Here is a 22,592-nt window from a genome sequence, read left to right as displayed (position 1 = left end):
TACCTGTGTGCTCAGCCCACTGGTTCTAGCAGTGGAGACAGGCATAGCAGCCGGGAAGCAGGAAACAGCTCTGTCCTACCTGCTGGCTCCAATACCACTCTCCTGTGACACCCGACATTGCTTCAGGGGTTGAGCAGCTCCAGAGAGTAGAGCTTCCGGGCACTAGAGGGCATCACATACAAATATGAAATGACAAAGGAACCTGGTTCAGAGTAAAATCAGAAATACAACACCTGAGAAAGATTCGAATGACATGGACCTCATGAATCTTCCTGAAAGGGATTTCAAAATAAAATCATTAACATGCGCATGGAGGTACAGAAAAACATTCAAGAACTCAGGAATGAATTCCAGTCAGAGATCCAATCATTGAAGAGCACAGAGGAGGGTATTAAAAGCAGATTAGATACGGTGGAGGAGATGATAAATGAAAGAGAAACTAGAGAAGAGGAGTACAAAGAAGCTGAGGTACAGAGAGAAAAAAGGATCTCTAAGAATGAAAGAATATTGAGAGAACTGTGTGACCAATCCAAACAGAACAATATTCGCATTACAGGAGTACCGGAAGAAGAAGAGAGAGAAACAGGGATACAAAGTGTCTTTGAGGAGGTAATTGCTGAAAAGTTCCCCAATCTGGGGAAGGAGTTAGTCTCTCAGGCCATGGAGGTGCACAGATCTCCCAACACAAGGGACCCAAGGAAGACAACACCAAGACATATAGGAATTAAAATGGCAAAGGTCAAGGATAAGGTCAAACTATTAAAAGCAGCCAGAAGAGAAATAAGATCACATACAAAGGAAAGCCCATCAGGCTGTCATCAGACATCTCAGCAGAAACCTTACAGGCCAGAAGGGAGTGGCATGATATATTTAATGCCATGAAGCAGAAGGGCCTCGAACCAAGAATACTTTATCTGGCAAGGTTATCATTTAAATTTGAAGAAGGGATTAAACAATTAACAAATAAGCTAAAGCTGAGAGAATTTACCTTCTACAAACCATCCCTACAGTGTATATTGGAGGCACTGCTATAGATGGAAGTGTTCCTAAGGTTTAAAGCTGTCATCAGAGGTCATGAAACCACAGTAAAGAAAGTAGAACAGCTAATTACTAAGCAAATGCAAAATTAAATTAACTAACCCCAAAGTCAATCAAGGGATAGACAAAGAGTACAGAATATGATACCTAATATATGAAGAATGGAGGAGGAAGAAAAAGGAGGAAAAAAGAACCTTTAGATTGTATTTATAATTCCATATTAAGTGAGTTAAGTTAGACTCAGATAGTAAGGAAGTGACCCTAGAACCTTTGGTAACCATGAATCTAAAGGCTGCAAAGGCAATAAGTACATACCTATTGATAATCACCCTAAATGTAAACGGACTGAATGCACCAATCAAAAGACATAGAGTCACTGAATGGATAAATACACAAGACCCATCTATATGCTGCCTACAACAGACTCACTTTAAACCCAAAGATATACACAGACTAAGAGTGAAGGGATGGAAAAAGATATTTCATGCAACTAATAGGGAGAAAAAGCAGTAGTTGCAGTACTTGTATCAGACAAAATATTCTTCAAAACAAAAAAAGTCACAAGAAGCAAAGAAGGGCATTACATAATGATAAAGGGGTCATTCCAAAAAGAAGATAAAACCATTATAAATATCTCTGCAAAAAACACAGGATCACCTACATATGTGAAACAAATACTAACAGAATTAAAAGGGGAAATAGAATGCAATGCATTCATTCTAGGACACTTCAACACTCCACTCACTCTGAAGGACAGATCAACCAGGCAGAAAAAAAGTAAGAAGACAGAGGCACTGAACAACACATTAGAACAGATGGACCTAACAGGAATCCACAGAACTCTCCACCCAAAAGCAGCAGAATATACTACCTTCTCAAGTGCACATGGAACATTTTCAAGAACAGATCATATACTAGGCCACAAAAAGAACCTTGGCAAATTAAAAAAGATTGAAATTGTACCAACCAATTTCTCAGATCACAAACGTATGAGACTAGAAATAAATAATGCAAAGAAAATAAAAAATCTCACAAACACATAGAGGCTTCACAACAATGCTCCTAAATAACCAATGGATCAATGACCAAATAAAAACAGAGATCAAGCAATATATGGAGGCAAATGACAACAATTATTCAACACCACAAAGTCTATGGGATGCAGTGAAGCCCGTGCTAAGAAAAAGTATATTGCAATACAGGCCTACCTCAGGAAAGAAGAACAATCCCATATGAGCAGTCTAAACTCACAATTAACAAAACTAGAAAAAGAAGAACAAATGAGGTACTAAGTCAGTAGAAGGAGTGACATAATAAAGATTAAAGCAGAAATAAATAAAATCGAGAGGAATAAAACAATAGAAAGAATCAATGAAAGCAAGAGCTGGTTCTTTGAGAAAATAAAACAGATAAACCCCTAGTCAGACTTATCAAGAGAATAAGAGAGTCTACTCACATAAACAGAATCAGATATGAGAAAGGAAAAATCACTACGGACACCACAGAAATACAAAGAATTATTAGAGAATACTATGAAAAATTATATGCCAACAAACTAGATAACCTAGAAGAAATGGAAAACTTTCTAGAAAAATACAACCTTCCAAGGCTGACCCATAAAGAAATAGAAAATCTCAAGAGACCAATTACCAGCAATGAAATTGAACCTGTAATCAAAAAACTACCTAAGAACAAAACCCTTGCACCAGATGGCCTCACTGCTGAATTTTATCAAACATTTAGTGAAGACCTAATACCCATCCTTCTTAAAGTTTTCAAAAGAGTAAAAGAAGAGGGAATACTTCCAAACTCATTCTATGAGGCCAGCATCACTCTAATACCAAAACGAGGCAAAGACACCACAAAAAAAGAAAATTACAGACCAATATCCCTGATGAACATAGATGCAAAAATACTCAACAAAATATTAGCAAACTGAATTCAAAAATACATCAAGAACATCATCCATCATGATCAAGTACGATTTATTCCAGGGATGCAAGGATGGTACAACATTAGAAAATCCATCAACATCATCCACCACATCAACAAAAAGAAGGACAAAAACCACATGATCATCTCCAGAGATGCCGAAAAAGCATTTGACAAAATTCAACATCCATTCATGATATAAACTCTCAACAAAATGGGTATAGAGGGCAAGTACCTCAACATAATAAAGGCCATATAAAACAAACCCACAGCCAACATTATACTTAACAGGAAGAAGTTGAAAGCTTTTCCTTTAAGATCAGGAACAAGACAAGGATGCCCACTTTCCCCACTTCTATTCAACATAGTACTGGAGTTCCTAGCCACAGAAATCAGACAACACAAAGAAATAAAAGGCATCCAGATTGTCAAGGAAGAAGTTAAACTGTCCCTGTTTGCAGATGACATGATATTGTACATAAAAAACCCTAAGGACTCCACTCCCAAAACTACTAGATCTAATATCTGAATTCAGAAAAATTAAAACACAGAAATCTGTGGCATTCCTAGACACTAACAATGAACTAACAGAGAGAGAAATCAGGAAAACAATTCCATTCTCAGCTGCATCAAAGAGAATAAAATACCTAGGAATAAACCTAACCAAGGAAGTGAAAGACCTATACTCTGAAAACTACAAGACACTCATGAGAGAAATTAAAGAAGATACCGATAAATGGAAACACATCCCATGCTCATGGGTAGGAAGAATATTGTCAAAATTGCCATCCTGCCTAAAGCAATCTATGGATTCAATGCAATTCCTATCAGAATACCAACAGCATTCTTCAACGAACTAGAGAAAATAATTCTAAAATTCATATGGAACCACAAAAGACCCTGAATAGCCAAAGCAATCCTGAGGAGGAAGAATAATGCTGGGGGGATTATGCTCCCCAACTTCAAGCTCTACTACAAAGCCACAGTAATCAAGGCAATTTGGTACTGGCACAATTACAGACCCACAGACCAAAGGAATAGACTAGAGAGCCCAGATATGAAACCAAGCACATATGATCAATTAATATATGATAAAGGAGCCATGGACATACAATGGGGAAATGACAGCCTGTTCAACAGCTACATGCAAGAGAATGAAACTGGATTATTGTTTAACCCCATACACAAAAGTAAACTCGAAATGGATCAAAGACTTGAATGTAAGTCATGAAACCATAAAGCTCTTAGAAGACAACATAGGCAAACATCTCCTGAAAATAAGCATGAGCAACTTCTTCCTGAATGCATCTGCTCAAGCAAGGGAAACAAAAACAAAAATGAACTCATGGGACTACATCAAACTAAAAATTTTCTGTATGGCAAAGGACACCATCAACAGAACAAAAAGGCGTCTTACAGTATGGGAGAATATATTTGTAAATGACATATCTGATGAGGGGTTAATATCCAAAATATATGAAGAACTCACAGGCCTCAACATCCAAAAAGCAAATAACCCGATTAAAAAATGTGCAGAGGATATGAAGAGACAGTTCTCCAAAGAAGAAATTCAGATGGCCAACAGGCACATGAAAAGATGTTCCACATCACTAGTTATCAGGGAAATGTAAATTAAAACCACAGTGAGATATCACCTCAGACCAATAAGGATGACCAGCATTGAAAAGACTAAGAACAACAAATGCTGGCGAGGATGTGGAGAAAGGGGAACCCTCCTACACTGCTGGTGGGAATGTAAGCTAGTTCAACCATTGTGGAAAGCAATATGGAGGTTCCACAAAAAACTAAGAATAGAAACACCATTTGACCTGGGAATCCCACTCCTCGGAATTTACCGAAAGAATACAACTTCTCAGATTCAGAAAGACATATGCACTCCAATGTTTATCACAGCTCTATTTACAGTAGCCAAGATATGGAAGCAACCTAAGTGTCCATCAGCAGATGAATGGATAAAATAAAGAAGATGTACATATACACAATAGAATACTATTCAGCCATAAGAAACAAATCCTACCATTTGCAACAACATGGATGGAGCTGGAGGATATTATGCTCAGTGAAAGAAGCCAGGCCGGAAAGACAAGTGCCAAATGATTTCCCTCATTTGTGGAGTATAACAACAAAGCAAAACTTAAGGAACAAAATGGCAGCAGACTCAGAGACTCCAAGAAGGGACTAGTGGTTACCAAAGGGGAGGGTGGAGGAGGGCAGGTGGGGAGGGAGGGAGAAGGGGATTGAGGTGTATTATGTTCAGTACACATGGTGTGGGGGGTCACGGGGAGAACAGTGTAGCACAGAGAAGGGACATAGTGGATCTGTGACATCTTAGTACAGTGATGGACAGTGACTGCATTGGGTTATGGGTGAGGACTTGACAATATGGTAAATGTAGTAACCACATTGTTTTTTTTTTCATGTGAAACCTTCATAAGAGTGTATATCAATAATACCTTAATAAAAAATTTAAAAAAACAATGTAATAATTACAAATAGTTATTACACTGCATATCATATTCTACAATAACATTTTAGCGTCAAACATAATTTTTAAATTAAACAATTTTCTGAATTTAATGATGCCTCAGAGGACGAAGAAATCTTCAACTACATGTATTATCTAAAGAGTTTTTGTTTAATTGGTGAATCAGGTACAATTAGAATAGGCAGTTTAATTATTCCTTAGAGACATATTCTAACTTTAGATGGGAAGCCACATACATTTTCAGGCACCAACCTAATTAGTCTCTCTGCATATCCTAAAATTAACCTCCCACTGAGAAAATGTTATGTCTCAAAGATTACAATAATGCATTTAAAAATACAGGTTGAGTATTAAATTAAAACATTAATTTTAAATTCTAGTGATAAACTCTGTCTTGTCTAATAATAAGATAATTATAATTAGCAAGTCTTTAGCTATGTTCTGACATAGTATCTGGTTATGTAATTTTAAATTCACGATTAAATGTGTTGGCTGTGGAGAAGACCCCAGGTGGTTTCCAGTGTTAAACAGCAGATTAAAGTTGACACAACTAATTTCTTTACTTTAATCTTATTAGTGGTACAACAGCTGTCAACTGTAACCATCTCTGTGCAACCTTTTGAGACATAAACAAAATGCCTCAATATGTCAAATGGAAAAGAGTATTTTTCAATCATTATGGCAAACTGCCTTGCAAAATAATTTTTCCCTTAATGCCTTGGAGGTTATTGACTTTTAACCTTGATCTACAAATAGATATTTAGAATTATATTAAAATAATCCTGCCTAGAGATAAGGAATTGTTTATTTACAGTGGATTGTATTGTAAATTTCATCCACACTGGCAAATATCATTTCACTTATTGTTTACTGGGGGCTGTGACGTACTGAACACGTGAGGTAGCACGTGGTTTCCAACCCTACAGCATCTGCATCTGTTACTGATGGGAAGTAAATTTCATGATAAACTTACTCCATACTTGCCACCCAATTTAAGTTCTGAAAATGGTGTTTAAGGTAACATGGTAACATTGTATTTCTATTTTAGACTTTACTGATAGGTATTCCCAGAACATGCTGTCTCATCCATGCAAATAGTTCCACGTGGCTTTGGTTCTCTTTCCCAGTTTCTGTTAGATTAGTTCCTCTTGCCCCTCCCTGGCCCCCAGCCTGTTAGGTGGGCAAAATGATTCTACAACAGTGCCAATAAATCACTACAAGAAAACCCTAACCTAAGCCCCCAAGTCAATCATCAAAACAGTACCTCTCTCACCAAGAGTAAGAAACTAAATAAAGAAAGAAACTTACAAAATAACAACAATAACAATAAAAAACTCCAGCAGCTCGCAGGAATGATGACAGTAATTTTTATAAGATACCAGTAAAATGATATTTTAATTAAATAATTCAAGTTAAATGCTCATATATTTAAAAAATATAGCCATCATCTCACCCTATAAATTATACCAATTTTGTAAGAGATCCACCAAGGACCCTCACAGTCTCAAACTTTGAAATAAATAAAATAGCACTTTCTGCTTTACACCTTCAATGGATTTAATTTTTTATTGTGCAACGTAGAATAACTTCTTGATTAGTCTTATCTCTCCAATCATAATTTAAGCTCTTTGAAGACAAAATCGTAACTATCTCAGCAAAGAAGAAATTTTAACAAATTCTTGCATATTGATAACACCTCTGTCACTCATGATCCACGCAGGTAATTAACTATAGAAGGAAGAATACCACAATGGGATGCTCAGTCCTGGCTGCCAATCTGATGACTGACAACAAATCACTCAGTCTTTCTTTTGTTTTTTATGATTTTTATTGATGTATGTGTTAGGCTGGAGAAAGGAAAAACAAGGACATGCAAACAGAACAGAGATGCCATAGGGGGAGAACAGACCAGACCCCAAAGTCTGTGCCATATACGGAGAGGGGACAGCTCTCCCTGAATTCCATCCTGATGTGCCAACTAAGACCCGATGTCAGCCTCCTCCCTCTTGGAAGGAAAAAAGTTCCTAGTTGTCTATTAAGTCACCTTTAGCCAATCATACCTCTCCAGGCCCCCTAGGATAGCTTGCCCACTCCTCCCCCTCCTGATCCCTTATAAGCCCCCACCTCCCTGACCGGGTGTGACTTCCCTGGCCTGTGACAAGAAGGCCACAGAACCTCACCTGGGGGTATTTAAATAAATTACCTGGCCCTTTGTTGCCTCTCTTTGCCTGCTTATTTCAGGTAGAATTTACCTTACAGTATGAAAGTATTTTAATGAGAGAAGAATACAAATTAGAATTTCTAAGTAGCATTTCCAGGCTATTTTTTAGAGTACTTCATGGAATGACAGACATCGCTGGTGGGGGTGCCTGGCTCACGTGTGTATTGTGGAGAAAGTAACTGAACTGAGAAGAACTCTTCTAAAAGCTTGTTACTCTGAATGTGTCCCATGGACCAGCAGTACTGGCACGGCTTGCGAGTTCATTAGAAATGGAGTTTCAGTTCATGTGTAGGTTTACTGAATACAAACCTTCATTTTAACAGAACCCCAGGTGATTCACATGCAGCACTGGTGTCACATAATCAGTGGCAGGCCTTTGCCAGCTTTCCTGTTTGCTCTGCTCCTTGCTGCTACTTCCCAGCGCATCCTGTGCTCATGGCCGCTCTGGTCGCGGCCTAAAACTTTCCCTCAAGCGCTCTCAGTCTGATAAAATACCCTGTCTCGTCTTTTTCCCACCAAGATACTCGGTTCATCAATTTCTCCTGATTCTCCAGCTGTGTCATCTTACCTACTTCCACTCCCCGGCCTGGACACTCATGGTCAAGCCTGACAACAGTGGTGACACAGGATTCTAAAATTCCGTAATTGTTCTTCTGCCACGTCCCAGTTGCCAGCACCATGCCCCCTATTCTTCATTGACTGTCCTGCTGAGCATCCTGTGGACTTGTGCCAGGGCTGTGTTTGCCAGATTATCCCTGCACCTCCCATAAGCTGACTTACTGACAATCAATGCGATGTGCTTCCCACAGTGACTGTCTCAGACCTTCCCTGCTTTCCAGCATATTCCATCCTTACTCCTTTCATCTTCCCATATTATTACCTCTTCTCTTCCTTCAGAGAGATGGAGACCATTACATGTGAACTCCACAAGTTTTCTTCTTTCTGCCTTAGATTTCTGTGTTTTTCCCTCACCTTAATTGTTATCTGTTAAGGAAAGTGACTTTTTTGCCCTTCATGTGTATTCTTGTTTATCCAGTTCTCTCTCTCCTTACTTGCATCTGATTTTTTTCCTGTTTATTATTTACTGCTCTCCAAACACACATGCTTATGCTAAAAATGACTTAACCTATCCCAGACTGTGGCCTCTCCCATTTTGTTATCTTTCCTCTTGTCCTGACTTTGTATTCTTTACTTCCTCCATATTCATTCAGTCTTTTTAAGGATTAGTTTCTTCATTTATATAAGGTGATAAATTGGTGGAGATATGGCAAAGAACGTTAAATAAATGTAATATATTTTTAAACAGTTTTCATACTCCCGCATTTCTGGTGAAACCAAGTGTTTTGCAGGGGTTCAGAACAACTCCTCTGCAAAGGTTCTCTCTCTCACTAATCTTTAACTCACAATACTAAACAAAGTGCTAACTGCATGGCAATAAAAGTGTGTTAAATGACTTAATTCCTCTTTGTGTTTGGTTAAAATAGCATAAGCAATAGTCTTCAATTAAGATAGTGGCAGCAATCATAAAAAGATGAGTAAATCAAACTGATATGAACTTTTTTCTCCAAAAAGTGAAATAAATGAGGAATAAATACCTTTTTCTTTTCCCTGAATTAGTCATTGCCCAGTTCATTCAGACGTAAATATGTTTTATGTTGTTCTATTGATATTGGAACATTTGTGTTCTAATAAATGCCAAAATGTTTACAGCTCCCCAAGCATATGCTAGTAAGTATGTCAGGCCTCCATGATCTTGCACGTGCTGTGCTCTCTGCCTAGGAGGATTTGTTAATCTGGAAAACTCTGCATTTATTATTTAAAACCAGTTCGGATGTTATTATATTCTCCAGGAAAGACTCCGTGTCTTCCTCTGGCAGTTAATTACTCAAGTGCTATCTCTGTACTCGGTGCCTACTTCTATTGTTACGCTTAGGCCATTGTACTCAATTACTTCTTGCCCTGTTTAGCTCACCTCCTAATGAGTGAGCCCCCTGCGGGCACGAACAATATTTTATTTATTTCCACAACTCTACTGCCCAGCACACAGTTCTCACTGAGGACTGCAGCAATCTGGTATGTGATATGTGGAAATGTGTGATGACATATTTGGTCGTGACAATGACTGAGGACAGATGTATTTAATGAGCCAAGAGGCGCTGCACACCTTGGAGTGTGCAGGACAAGTGTGCACTCTGCCCCAAATGCCTCTGGTGTCCTACGCTAGAGAATGACAATGCACAAAGCCCCTTTACACATATTAGCATTTCATCTTCACAACAACCTTGTGAGATAGGAATTTTTTCCCCATTTCCCAGATGAAATAATACCATAGCTCAATAATATCTTAAGAGATAGGTCTCATGTCAAATACTGGCAAAGCTGGAACTTGAACTCTAATACCCTCACTCTAAATCCTAACTGAGTTTAATCCATCAGTGCATTATATTCCCTTTTCTCTAATTCTAAACACAGATATTTCTGGCTTGAGTTGTAGAACTAAATGGAAAAGTAAATACATTTACAGAAGTAAATTTTAGCCTAATATACATTATGTTAGACTGTGGTATGTATTTATAAAATATTATATAATATTCATCCTTTGTAGGTATTTCTCAAGAATCCAAGTCTGAGAAGGTGACAAGAGAAGAGAGGTTACAAAATCAGGGAAGTGCTAAATAATTCATAATTCTGAAAGTGCTGCAGAGTGTTTTCAACGTGACTGCTGTGTTACAGTATCTAGAACACCAAAGGACCTAGCCACAAGGTCTACATTAATTGTTTAATGCATTGACACTTTCCCCATAGAAATACATCGCTGACTTTATAAAAGAAATTAGTAAGAAAATTAGATTCACTTAATAGAAATTAGCTTTACAACTATCTTTGCTGGAGTGCATCAATTTGAAAAAGTGAAGTTTACATTATGTATACAAAAGGTGTATTTAAACTAACCCAAAGGTCAATGCAGAGAACTATTTATATGGATTTTGATTTTCAATAAGGCAATAACCTGATTTCTGAATCACTAGCTAGGGTTAATGAGAATAATTCCCTGGAGAAAGCGTTAGTATAAAGGAAAGGGCAAGCAAGTTAGAGCCTCAGTCAGGTAAGTTGTGAGTAATGTCCCAGGAATGATTAGCAATGATAGTCCAAGGTAAAGATTTTCTTAAGTAGATACAGTAAATGTCCAACCAACAGAATATTACTTGAGAGCATCCACATGGAGAGCAAATGCCTTAAGGTAGTCTAGGCTAAGAAAAAAGTTTGGAACTGCTAATTTTATCAGAAAACAGGAACCCACCATCTACCAGTGCAATTTTGGTAAAACAAGTTTATTTACAATGAAGTTTTGTATTTCCCATCGGGTGAGAGAAAGAGGAATAAGAGGTGACACAGTGTCCTGAAACTTGCGTCAGGTACTTGAGTGTGTCATGCTTTGGGATAAATGTCTAATAATATGGAGATACTGCTTGATTTCCCTGAGGGGGGCAGAACTGCAATTCCAAAAAAGCTTGCCTGAAATGATATAAGCCAATGCTTTCCTTCCTTCTCTGAAGTACTATAAAACGACACGACTAACAAGGATCATTTGTCTTTATAAATGCTGTATCTTTCCCCTGGCAGTTGAGACTATACTGTTCAGTCTAATAATAAAGGCACATTATTCAGTCCTTAAAAATATAATAAAACTTTATCTTGCAGTGCAGGATTAATGTTCTGAGCTGCACCATTGCTGCCAGGAGTTGAGGGGGGAGGGATAACTGCTCATGCAATCTTCTCACCTTCTAAACATCTCAGTCTCATCTTCAAAATAGGCAACTGGTTTCTAATTTCAGAAAATAACCGGTGAAATTATTAAATTCCTCATGAACAAACTTATTTTTTTATTAAAAAGTTGGACTATGGCCCATTAGGATCAAGTCTGAAGTGAAGAGCAGAGTCTAAGGAAATACACTTTCAGTTGTTTGTAAATAGACTGATGCCTTAGAGAACTTGTAGAGTGTGCTGTGCTCTATCTCTACTTTAAACTGTGGGCATTCATTCATCCTTTCTTGATATGAAAAGTTTAGAAAAATATCTATGAGGTCACAGGGAAGGCTCTATAACACAGTCAAATATTTTCAACCCATCTAGAATTTAAAAAGTCTTTAATATTTGTATTTATAAGTAGCAGGTTCTTTTGGTTGCAAGGGACAGAAATTCACTCAGAATATTACAAGTAAAATAAGGGATTTATTGTAAGGCTATTTGGAACTTCCATGTGAATCCAGGAGAAAATGACTACTTCACCTTAGGAGGACAGCAACAGTGCCAGCTCTGAGGACCAGACCCATTCTCATTTCCAGCCCTTTTACTCTCATTAAGCAGTTCTGGTCTTTTCTATTTTTCCCAAATGGCTTTCATTAGTCTGCTAAACTTGGAGTGAACATAGTCCTCTAATGGCCATCCCAGAGGTAACTTTTCATGAGTTTTCAAATTGAAATACACAAGAAAAAAATGATTTGGACTTTTACAATTTTCTAACTGCAAGTTCTTGAGAGAGAAACTTCACTAGCCCTGTTTAACTTTATGGGCTGGGTTTTAGGTCCAATATTGCTGGCTGGTCCACAGATTGGTTCCTCTTGAGTCAAATTTCCAGGCTTGGTTTAATCAGCTACAACCACTGAGGCATTGCACGGCATAAAATACAGCTGCTTAGAAGAGGCATGGGTGCAGTGCCCAGAACACGCAGCACTCGTAACATTGGGAAGAAAGGAGGACACAAACAAAGGGACGGAGCCGCCGTGAACATGACAATCCACGAGGAGAGATGGGAAGGTAGCATGGAAGGTCGCTCACGGTGAAAACTGGCTTCGTGGACTTTGGATTATGTTGCAATTTGAAGAGAAAGGCAAAGATTTAACAGTAAATGAGCCCCAAAGAGAAGAGACAAGTGAGTGGAGACCCGAACAAGAAGCAAGCTACAGGGCACACAGGTCAAGCATTTCAGGAGACTAAATCTGCAGTCACTGTGTACGTAGCAAAACACTCCTTTTATGAGGAGTTTGTGTATACTACCAGTGGCTATTCCACAGATGTAATAACGTGGCAGGCTACTACTAATGACAGTAAGAGTTTAATCCATCTCATTTTCTATGACTGTAAGTTCTTTAAGAACAGGGTCTATATCAAATGGTTCCCAGATGTGGCAATCCCATTCCTATGTCTACACTGTGCTTACAGATGATCACAGGAAGGGAATCCCTGGAAAATAGTGTCCCTGGATATGATGATTGGAAGCCCTTAACTGCAGAATTGTCCACCCTATGAGTATCACAAAACCAAGAGAGGGAAACAGAAGCTTTTTGAGACGAAACCTTAATAGTCATAGGAGAGCAATTCTGAAATTCTCTGCCATTTGCAAAGAATAAATACTCCTTCAAAAGGGATATGCTGGCTCTCTCAGGCTGCAGTCATGCCCTAAATGTGACTGCTGCCAACCCTCATTCTGGTAGTGGGCCATATACAAAGCTGCTGGTAACTGTTAGGCATAGACAAGGTAACTTGTGCAAAGTGTTCAGCATAGTAACTGGTACCTAGGACCCAATAAATACTAAAGTCTGTCTCCTCATCAAAGAATCAAGTTAAAACAATACTGCCAAGTGAATAAATTGCATGAAGGCACAGGTTTTATTTTATTTTACTTTGGAGAATAAATGTGCGATACCTTATAAATTATCTCCCCAATATGCAAAGCTCCACATCACATTGCTTTAAATTTATTTTATGATATGAAGTAACTACTGTTCTACCTGAGTAACACTGATTACAGGCAGATAGATGAGTTATATACTATAGAAAAAGTGAAAAAGCAACTTAATCTGTTTGATATGAATAGACAGCTATACTTTATAAAGGCCACAGACATGGGAGGATCTATTTTTCACCACAGTTTAAAAGGGGGTCAATGTCATGCATACCAGTGTGTCCTGGTTCTAAAGCCGTGAGAAGGACAACGGCCAAGAAAGCAGCTCCAGCATTGCCTTAGGCCTTCCAAGTAAGTAGCAGTCACAAATACATGACATACAATAAAATTTACAGAAATTTAAAAACAGAATAAAAAAATTTCTAAAGTCTAGTTAAAACAATGTTTAAAATCAGAAGGGCCCTATTTGGTTGACATATGATCAGATTTTAAGTCCACAGAGTCAAGTATTTGACGCAGTATGCTCTTTTACTGCTTCACTTCTATTTCTCAGGAAAGGAATTCATTCATGTATTCAAACCATAGTTATTAAGGTGCCATATGATTTACAAATAATGCATTTACTATGGTCTCTGATCCCATGGAGTTACAGTTTATTTGGGGAGATGACAGTACAACAAATGGAGTACTTGGCAACACAGTACATTAATAAGTGTACTCTGCTAAGTGAACTATTCAATGATTTAGATAAAGACACATATGTTCTACACATCAACTTTAGGGCTGGCACAAAGTTAGAGAAAAATAATCTAAATTAGCGTCAAATCAAGATCCAAAAAGGATCTTGACAGACTAAGCTAAAATATACCAGGATGAAGTTTGAACTCAAGGTGAAAAGACAAATGCCCAAGTAAAATTAATAGACCACAGTGTCTTACAAGCAAACATGGCACAGACTTAGAGATTTAAATAAAGCTCAGTAATTAAGTAGGGTAATGTAGAGTCAAAACAGTAACTACAACAAAAGCCACTGATACTAAGTGTTCTCTTTGTGCAGGACACTTAATAAACACATGCCACTTTAATTCTCACAATAGTCAACAAGCCCTACCCTACATGGTAGTGTTGCCATTTAATTGAAGCTCTGTTCCAGAAAGTAATTTGGCCCAAGGTCATATAGCTAACAAGTGAAAAGCAGAGATGTAAGCTCAGACTGACTCCTGAGCCTGCATATTTTCCACTATACCAAGCTGTCTGCCTTACTTCATGTTGATGAGACTACTTCTGTATGAAAAATTATGTCCAAAGGGACAATGAAGGAAGATAAGCAAGGTAGAGAGAAGAAACAGAGGCCTGGTTAGTTCTCCAATAGCACAACCTACAGTAGCTTGAAGAGTTAACCATTTGGCCTCTGTTGTCCATGAGTGTCTGTCAACAACTAGGAACACCAACTAAGTAAAAGGTATTTTGGGGAAGACTCAGGCTGGCGACCACTTTTGATGGCTCAGAAGTTTTGCAGGTTTCTTTGTGAAATATGAACATCTGCTGCTGCCTGAAAAGGGCTTGGAGATGTGGAACACCAGCAAAGTGTCACTCTCACTTTTATTGTCACTGCCGCTATGTAAACATGCTGCAAGACATGACACAAAGTTTTGGCCACAGTTTGTAGTCATAGCAGATCCATCTTCTTACTTATATAACTTAGGGAGTTCTTTATGCCTGAAGGAAAATGACAAACCACCACTTATTTTCAAATATTAAAAGCTATCTTAACAACTGTTATTAGTCTAAACCAAAGAAAAGGCTAGAATATGTCATTTATACTTTCACACTTGTTTTCTGCAGTTAAAGTTAGGAGGCAGAATAGCATGGGTCATCCCAAAAGTAGATACAGATACAACATGAGATGAAAACTTCCTTGTTTCAGGGTGAGCTTTCTTAGCACTGAAAACAATTACTATGGCACAGCTGCTAAGAAGGTTGATTTTGGAATACCACATCCTGCCCAAGACCTTTCAGTGTTAATTTGAAAAGGATTCAAGCAGTTTAATGAACTTCCCTACTTCTATCAAAAGCAAAGCAACCCACTGAAGATTCTGAAAGGTTTCAAAAGTTTAAATTTTCAGAAACAGGTGTAATTTTCAATTTCATGTTTAAAAATATCTGCTGGAAGAAAATACTCAGTCACAGGAAGTTACCTAGCAATAAACACAGGACAACTGCTGAAGTACTATCCAGAGTGAACAGGGAGTTGGGCAGGGTGGTGAGGAAAGAGAAGCAGGGAGCTGGTTTATCCACGCACAGCGCTCAGGGACGCAGGGGCAGTAATAACAGGTGATCCCCATGGTAACTGCTGAGATATCCACATAGTAAATGGTACTACATGGTGGCTAAAAGTTCTCAAATCCTCGGCTAGTTATCACTGAGAAAAAATAACTAACCGGGATAGTAAAAAATGGGCCTCTCTAGTTAAGAGCCATGAAATGCCAGAAGAGGAAGAAAACATAATGAGCTAAGGTGGCAGAAAGTTCATGGAGTTGAGGGGTGGGAGCTCATCATGGATGCAAGGAAGGATCTGGGCAAGTTAAGAGCAAAGGTAGTACCCAGGGACTAAGGAAGTATGGCCAGGGACTAGAGAAGGCCCAGCACCAGGGCACGGGCTTGTGCAGAATAGGAGTTAGAGAGAATATGAGAAAGAATACTTTCTGAATTAAGCAACTGACTCATGCCCACCAGTGAGTCTACATCTAAATCTAACATAATCATGGAATTTCTCTTGCCCTCTTGGAGTAAGCAGCATAACATTCTCATAGCCTCAATACTTTAGCTCTTAGAAATGAGGCTAGTTCAGAAAGTAGTCATGATCTTAAGCTGTGCTCAGGACAGGAGTATCCTTGAGTCAATGCTAGACGCCCACAGCCCTGAGTGCTGGCCTCACTCAGTGTGAAGTGCCTAAGGTGAGATGAAGACACAGCTCTCCGTCCAGGCACTGTGGTCAGCTGGTGGTCATCAGAGGAGAACCCGTCTGGACTCTCAGGACCCAGGTGCCTTTCCAAAGCAGGTATGCTAATTGTTGCTTAGGTTTTTTCAAGGAACTCTGGAAACCTCTTCAGTTCCCTAAAGGAGAGGCACTGATAAGTGCCAGAATGACAAAACGACAGAAGTAGCTTTTGGGAAACAGGTGTTTAATTTAGGTCTCCAGCCAGACAGGTCAGGGTCATGTATGTTGAAGGCTACCAGAAAACAAACGACCCACCAAAACAGAGACCAAAGAACTACAGGCACATGTAGGGTGGACAATACAGATCATCAACAGATAGCAAAGCACTGCCCAAGAATGAGATGCTATTTCTTACCTCAATATTCACCTTTTCCTTCCTTTCTCCCCGCCTCTGCCAGCTAACACACACTAAGGACACCTTGCTGAGCAGCACATGGTCAGTGACAAGTCTGTTGTGACAGTGACACCAGCTCTCCTGGGCTAGGAGGCTTCTTTAGGTGTTACAACTGCCTGACAGAGCAGTTCTGACTTAGAGGATACCTGTACCTTCTTTCATTAATCTCCATTTTGTCAGTAGAGCAAAGGAACCCAAACTAACTTCAGTATCAGAGCTTGTATTTAGAAATGTCTCATGTCAGACAACATGTTATGCCAGGCAAGACTACTACTTTAAATAAGCTGCCACCTAACATTTGTATGACACTTTAAAGTTTACAAAGAACTCTCATATACACTATTGCAACTAATTCCTACAGTAGCTCTGGTGCGTACGATTGCCCTTTAAAGCCAAATGAGGAAAGAGATGCCACAAGATTAAGGTGTTTGCCCAAATTCTTCCAGCTCATAGTTGGCAAAGGTAAAATCCAGGTTTGTCTGACTCCACAGCAGGTGTTATTTTCATTTTACCAAAATGTTTCTCAGGAAAAATGAACATACTCTTGAAATTTTTTTTCTGTTGTTTCCAGTGGACAGATAAAGCACTCACTTTTATTGCACTAAGTAGATAATTTAAAAGTTTTCGCAGTGACATAAATAAACTTTTATTAAAACCTCTCATTTAAACTCTATAAGTAAGAATCTCCACTAAATATCCAGTATTGTGCATACTACAGCTCAGGAACACAATACTTCTGAAATAATGCTGTCTGCTACTACAGCCCAGGTGGCTAGGGACCAAAGGGTGACTTAAGAGAACAGGAAAGCAGATCTTAGGTATAAAGGCTGTGCAGAATCCTATGACAGAGCAACACGCATTTACAGGCCAAGCTGCAATTCAGTTCCCAGCTGTCGGGCTGGGGCTCTAGACTGGCAGCCTTGGCCTCAAACTGCTCTTCCTGTATGTTAGGAACGTCTTCAAATTTCACAGCTCAGGCTTTTGTTAATGCACTTACCTTTTTTTTGTATGCAACACAAGAAGTTAGCATTCTGTTACTACTGTTCATTTCTGTTCAATTTCTGCAAGCAGTCAGAACTGCCCATGAGTTCATCAATTCTTGATTTAGGATTAGAGAAGGTCATAGACCAAAGAGGTTTCCTTCATAAGGCTTTTTAGGCTCAATTTGAGTTTTGTAAGTGAAGTTGAGCACCTCTGTTTTTCCCGCTAATGGGGAGTATAAACTTTTGCTACTCAAGCCAGAACACATATACAGTTTTCTTGTGGTCCCCCATATGGAAAGCATAGGGAAGAAATGACTCACAAATGAAACGTGGAAGACAGATTAAAAAACTTTACTTACTTAGGAGGAATCCGTGAAACTGTGTTCACATTTGTGCCTGGGGCCACTACTTGAAGAATGTGTTCAAGGGCTGTTAATCCACCAGCAACTTGAAATGCAATCTGATCTGCCACATTCTAGACAGAAATACAAATAGAAATTAGCCCAATTTCCCAGGCATAACATTGTAACCAAATGACATATTTAGTTGTAGTGTGAAACATTCTGTTGGTTCAATTACTTTACAAGTATTTATGGAGTACCTATTTAGTGCTAGGAACTGTGGGTCAAAAGTGGTGAACACAACAGACATAGCTGCTGTCCGCCATGAAGCTTAAAATTCAGTGGATGAGACCAACACTGATTATAAACAATATGATTTCAATTATATACGTAGCCTGAAGAAAAAGGAAAGGTGCTCCATGAAAATAATGGAGGAACCAATTACATACTGGGGAAAAGGTCAGCATAGGCTTCTCTTTTAAGGCAAGAAAAAGAAAAAGGAAAGGGATGAAGCACTTGAAGCAGAGGGAAAAACCATTTTATACAGACATTTTTAGCAAGACTTTTGAAATCCAGATCTTGTAATGTTAATTATCACCTAAATTATCACCTAATAAGACAAAGTGACTTTCACAAAGATTTCCTCTCCTAGAACTTTTTTCTTCAGTATAATACAAGATAATCTAATATCTAACCATTTAGCTTATATGGTTTTTTTTAGCTACCTCAGCTAATTTGGGGAGAATATTAAATAACTATTTTAGAACTCAGCCTATGATTATTTTTATACAATTTATGAACTGATTTTACAATTCTTGTGGAAAGGAACTTCTCCAAGTTTTTAGCATTCCTCTGACATGCAGAGGAGGAGAGTGATTCTATGGTACACTGTATTAGTTTTTAAGCATACACAGAATCCTATACCGATATATACAAAAAATAGGATAGCAACCTGTTATGGGATGAATTGTGCCCCTCTAAGTTCTCATGTTGAAGTCCCAACCACTTAGTACCCCAGAATGTAACTGTATTTGAGGATACAAAGTCCTTAAAGATGTGATTAAGTTAAAATTCTTGAAGTTTTACAGATTGTTAGGCTGGGGCCCTGATCCATATGATTAGCGCCCTTGTAAGAGGAAAAGACAGGGATGCATTTGCATAGGGAAAAGGCCATGTGAGGACGTGACAAGAAGGCTGCCATTTATAACCCTTCCTGAGAGGCCTCAGGAATGACTAAACCTGCTAACACTTTGATCTTGATCTTCCAGCCTCCAGAATTGTGAGAAAATAAATTTGTTGGTTCAGTCATCCAGTCTGTAGTACTTTGTTACCACAGCCCTAGCAAACTAATAAAAAAAAAACCTTTTTACACTGCTACCTTACATTTCTTCTAATAACATTTTACAGTTCCTCAAGCCTTGCAAGTTCTTTGAAATACTGAGGTATTTTTTTTGTGGGGGAGAGCAATGGGGGAGTTACACACAGGCCTGATTCTTCTGACATTCTAAACACAGGGCTCTGCCTGCTTGATGTGGACCACCGACTATTGGGTTCAGTACATGCCTGGACTTCAGTAGTGTATTATCTTAATCATTCAATTACTCTGTGCACAATATATATTTGAGGTGATAATAAGTTCATTGTGAATCCTAGACAAGAACTGACACTTTTAAGATTAAAAATTAGTTATTTTATTAATGAAAAAAATGTTTCTTTGCAATAAAACAATCAGGATATTGAAAAACCCAAGTGTTTTAATAATTTATTTAAAACCATAATGCTGTTACTATCCTGTCTTCATAAATTAGGATTCTGTATAATTAGAAAATAATAGCTTTTTGTATTAATACATAACATACACAGAGAAAACTGTACTAATCATGATTGTATATCTGGATGACTTATGGCAAATTGAACATACTCTGTAACAAATCCAGAATTAAGAAATAAAGCTTTTTATCATGCCATATATCCCAGGTACCAATCCTACTCACTCTTTCCCTCTTTCCCAAATGAAAAGGCTACCCTGACTTCTAAAATCATAGGTTCCTTTGTCTTCTTTTCGATTCTATAAAAATAGGATCAAACTTTGTATATTCTACAGTATCTAGCTTTCCTTGCTCATTTTCCCCCCTCCAAATTCATCTATATTACTGCCTGTAACAGTGTTTTATTCATTTTTCCTTTCTGTGTATTATTCTTTGCCTAATTATATATTCAAGTTATTTAAATGTTTCACTGATGATTGACATTTGGGTCATTTCCCCTTTGAAACTCTGAACAACACAACTTTAAACATTTTTGTACATGTATTTGGGCACATCTCCTACGTAGCTATGCTGGGTACATGCTTAAGAGAAGAGCTGCTGAGTCACACCATATGCTCGGTCCGGTTTTATGAGCTAGAGCCAAACAGCTCTGTAAGTATTCAGAACAATTCATGTGCACAGTGCAGGGCAGCGATAATTTAAGTTATTCCACATTCACACCAAACTTGGTCTTATCCGTTTTTTTAACTTTAGTCATTCTAATGGGCATGCACTGCCATTTTATTGGTTTCTATTTGTCTTTTCCTGCTAAGCAATGAGATTGAATACCTTATGTTTATTGGTTATTTAAAAAAATTTTTACTTTACTACTGGATGAAAGACTCAAACTTTAAGTATACCATTCAACATTTTAAGATTGAAGTAGAGTTGATATACAATATTATATTGGTTTCAGGTGTACAACACAGTGATTCAACAATTACATACATTATGAAATGTTCACCGTAAGTGTAGTTAACTGTCATCATACAAAGATACCACAATATCATTGACTATATTCCCTAGACTGTACTTTCATCCCTATGATTTACTTCATAATTAGATGTTTGTACCACTTTATCCCCTTTACCTATTTTGCCCGTTGCACCACCCCCACACCTATGGCAACCACCACTCTGTTTTCTATGTTTATGAGTCTATTTCTGTTTTGTTTGGTTTGTTTTTTAGACTCCACATATAAATGAAATCATATGGACTTTCTCTGTCTGACTTGTTTCACTTGCATAATAGCCTCTAGGTCCACGCTGTCACAAATGACAAGATTTAATTCTTCTTTATGGCTGAATAATATTTCATTGTATATATGTACCACACCTTCTTTATCCATTCCTTTATTCATGGACACTTAGATATATCCAATAAGGGGCTAATATCTAAAATATATAAAGAATTCAGATATCTCAACATCAAAAGACAAATAAGCCAATTAAAAAAAATGGACAGAGGACCTGAATAGACATTTTTCCAAAGAAGATACAGATGGCCAATAGACACATGGGAAGATGCTCAACATCATTAATCAGGAAAATGCGAATCAATACACAATGAGATACCACCTCACATCAGTCAGAATGGCTTTTATTAAAAGGCTAAGAAATAAGTGTTGGTACGGAGATCATGGAGAAAAGAGGATCTGTGTACACTGTCAGTGGGAATGTTAATTGGTACAGTCACTATGGAAAGCAGTACACCATTTAATTAAATTTGATGAAAGCTTATCAAGACTTGAACGTTTCCATCACCCTAGAAAGTTCCCTCATGCTCTTTCATAGTCAATACCTCCTCCCTGAAGCAATCACTGATTTGATTTATATTACTATAGGTTACACACCAAAAGCAAAAGCAAGTGCCTTATCAATGGTTGTTGAATGACAGTTTTTACAAAGAAGGCTGACAAAGGGACTTTTACACTATTTTAACTATGAAAACACACTCCATTATTTCCCTGGTATAATCCCAGGATAAAACCCTCCATTCCACCTTGTAGAAGAGTTTTTCACCAGAATTGAGCTTCATGACCAAAGAATTTAGTTTTTCAAGATTGAAGACTATGTTCACCTTGAGTCTCCTTAATAACCGTCAAGGAAAGAACTCTCCATTCATATTCCACCTCAATGTAAAGCCTTTACATATTCATATTTCTCAACTCGAAAACACAGTATATCACTCTGCAAGCCAAGCAGATGCACCCATTGCTGTAAACTGCAGGGAAACAAATCTGCATCACTGCTGCTCTCAAGAGGTCTTTTCACAGTGGGAGACTCGAGCAGCACTGCAGAAGGGGGGAGCAGAACTGAGCAAAAGCAGACCATTTTATTGTATACATTAAAACAAAACAAAACTAAAGCCTTTTATGCAGAGCCAACGACATGGATGTGACCTCTTGAAAAACTTAAGACATAGGCTCTTACCAGACATTAAGCAGGAAAAAATAAGCCAATTTCAGGAAGATATAGGGCATCCAAAACCAAATTTTTACTAATGTACTTTTGAACACTGAAGTTTTAATTTATAATTTGCAGCTTTTCAAGGGAATGAAGAAAAAGCAAAACTAAATGTGAAATAAAAAATCTCACAAATCTCCCCCAGAGTCAAGGAGGGCCCTGGTTATGTGCACTTCTGGGTTAGAGAGTAACAAGCTACTTCTGGGTTCTCTTCCTA

At 38.1% G+C, this 22,592-nt stretch overlaps 1 protein-coding gene across 5 annotated transcripts in view; it reads right to left on the bottom strand.

The window, feature by feature from the left end:
• Positions 1 to 22,592, bottom strand: part of SCAPER (S-phase cyclin A associated protein in the ER) — a 539,898-nt gene that overhangs the window by 125,261 nt on the left and 392,045 nt on the right. For all 5 annotated transcript variants that reach the window (XM_036907601.2, XM_036907605.2, XM_036907603.2 and 2 more), the window contains one exon: positions 18,121 to 18,236. In XM_036907601.2, coding sequence (XP_036763496.2) covers positions 18,121 to 18,236 — 116 coding nt within the window. The remainder of the gene's footprint in view (positions 1 to 18,120; positions 18,237 to 22,592) is intronic.

The sequence above is a fragment of the Manis pentadactyla genome, chromosome 11 (genome assembly GCF_030020395.1).
Source record: "Manis pentadactyla isolate mManPen7 chromosome 11, mManPen7.hap1, whole genome shotgun sequence".
Lineage (NCBI taxonomy): Eukaryota > Metazoa > Chordata > Mammalia > Pholidota > Manidae > Manis > Manis pentadactyla.
This window is presented reverse-complemented; position numbering and strand designations above follow the sequence as displayed.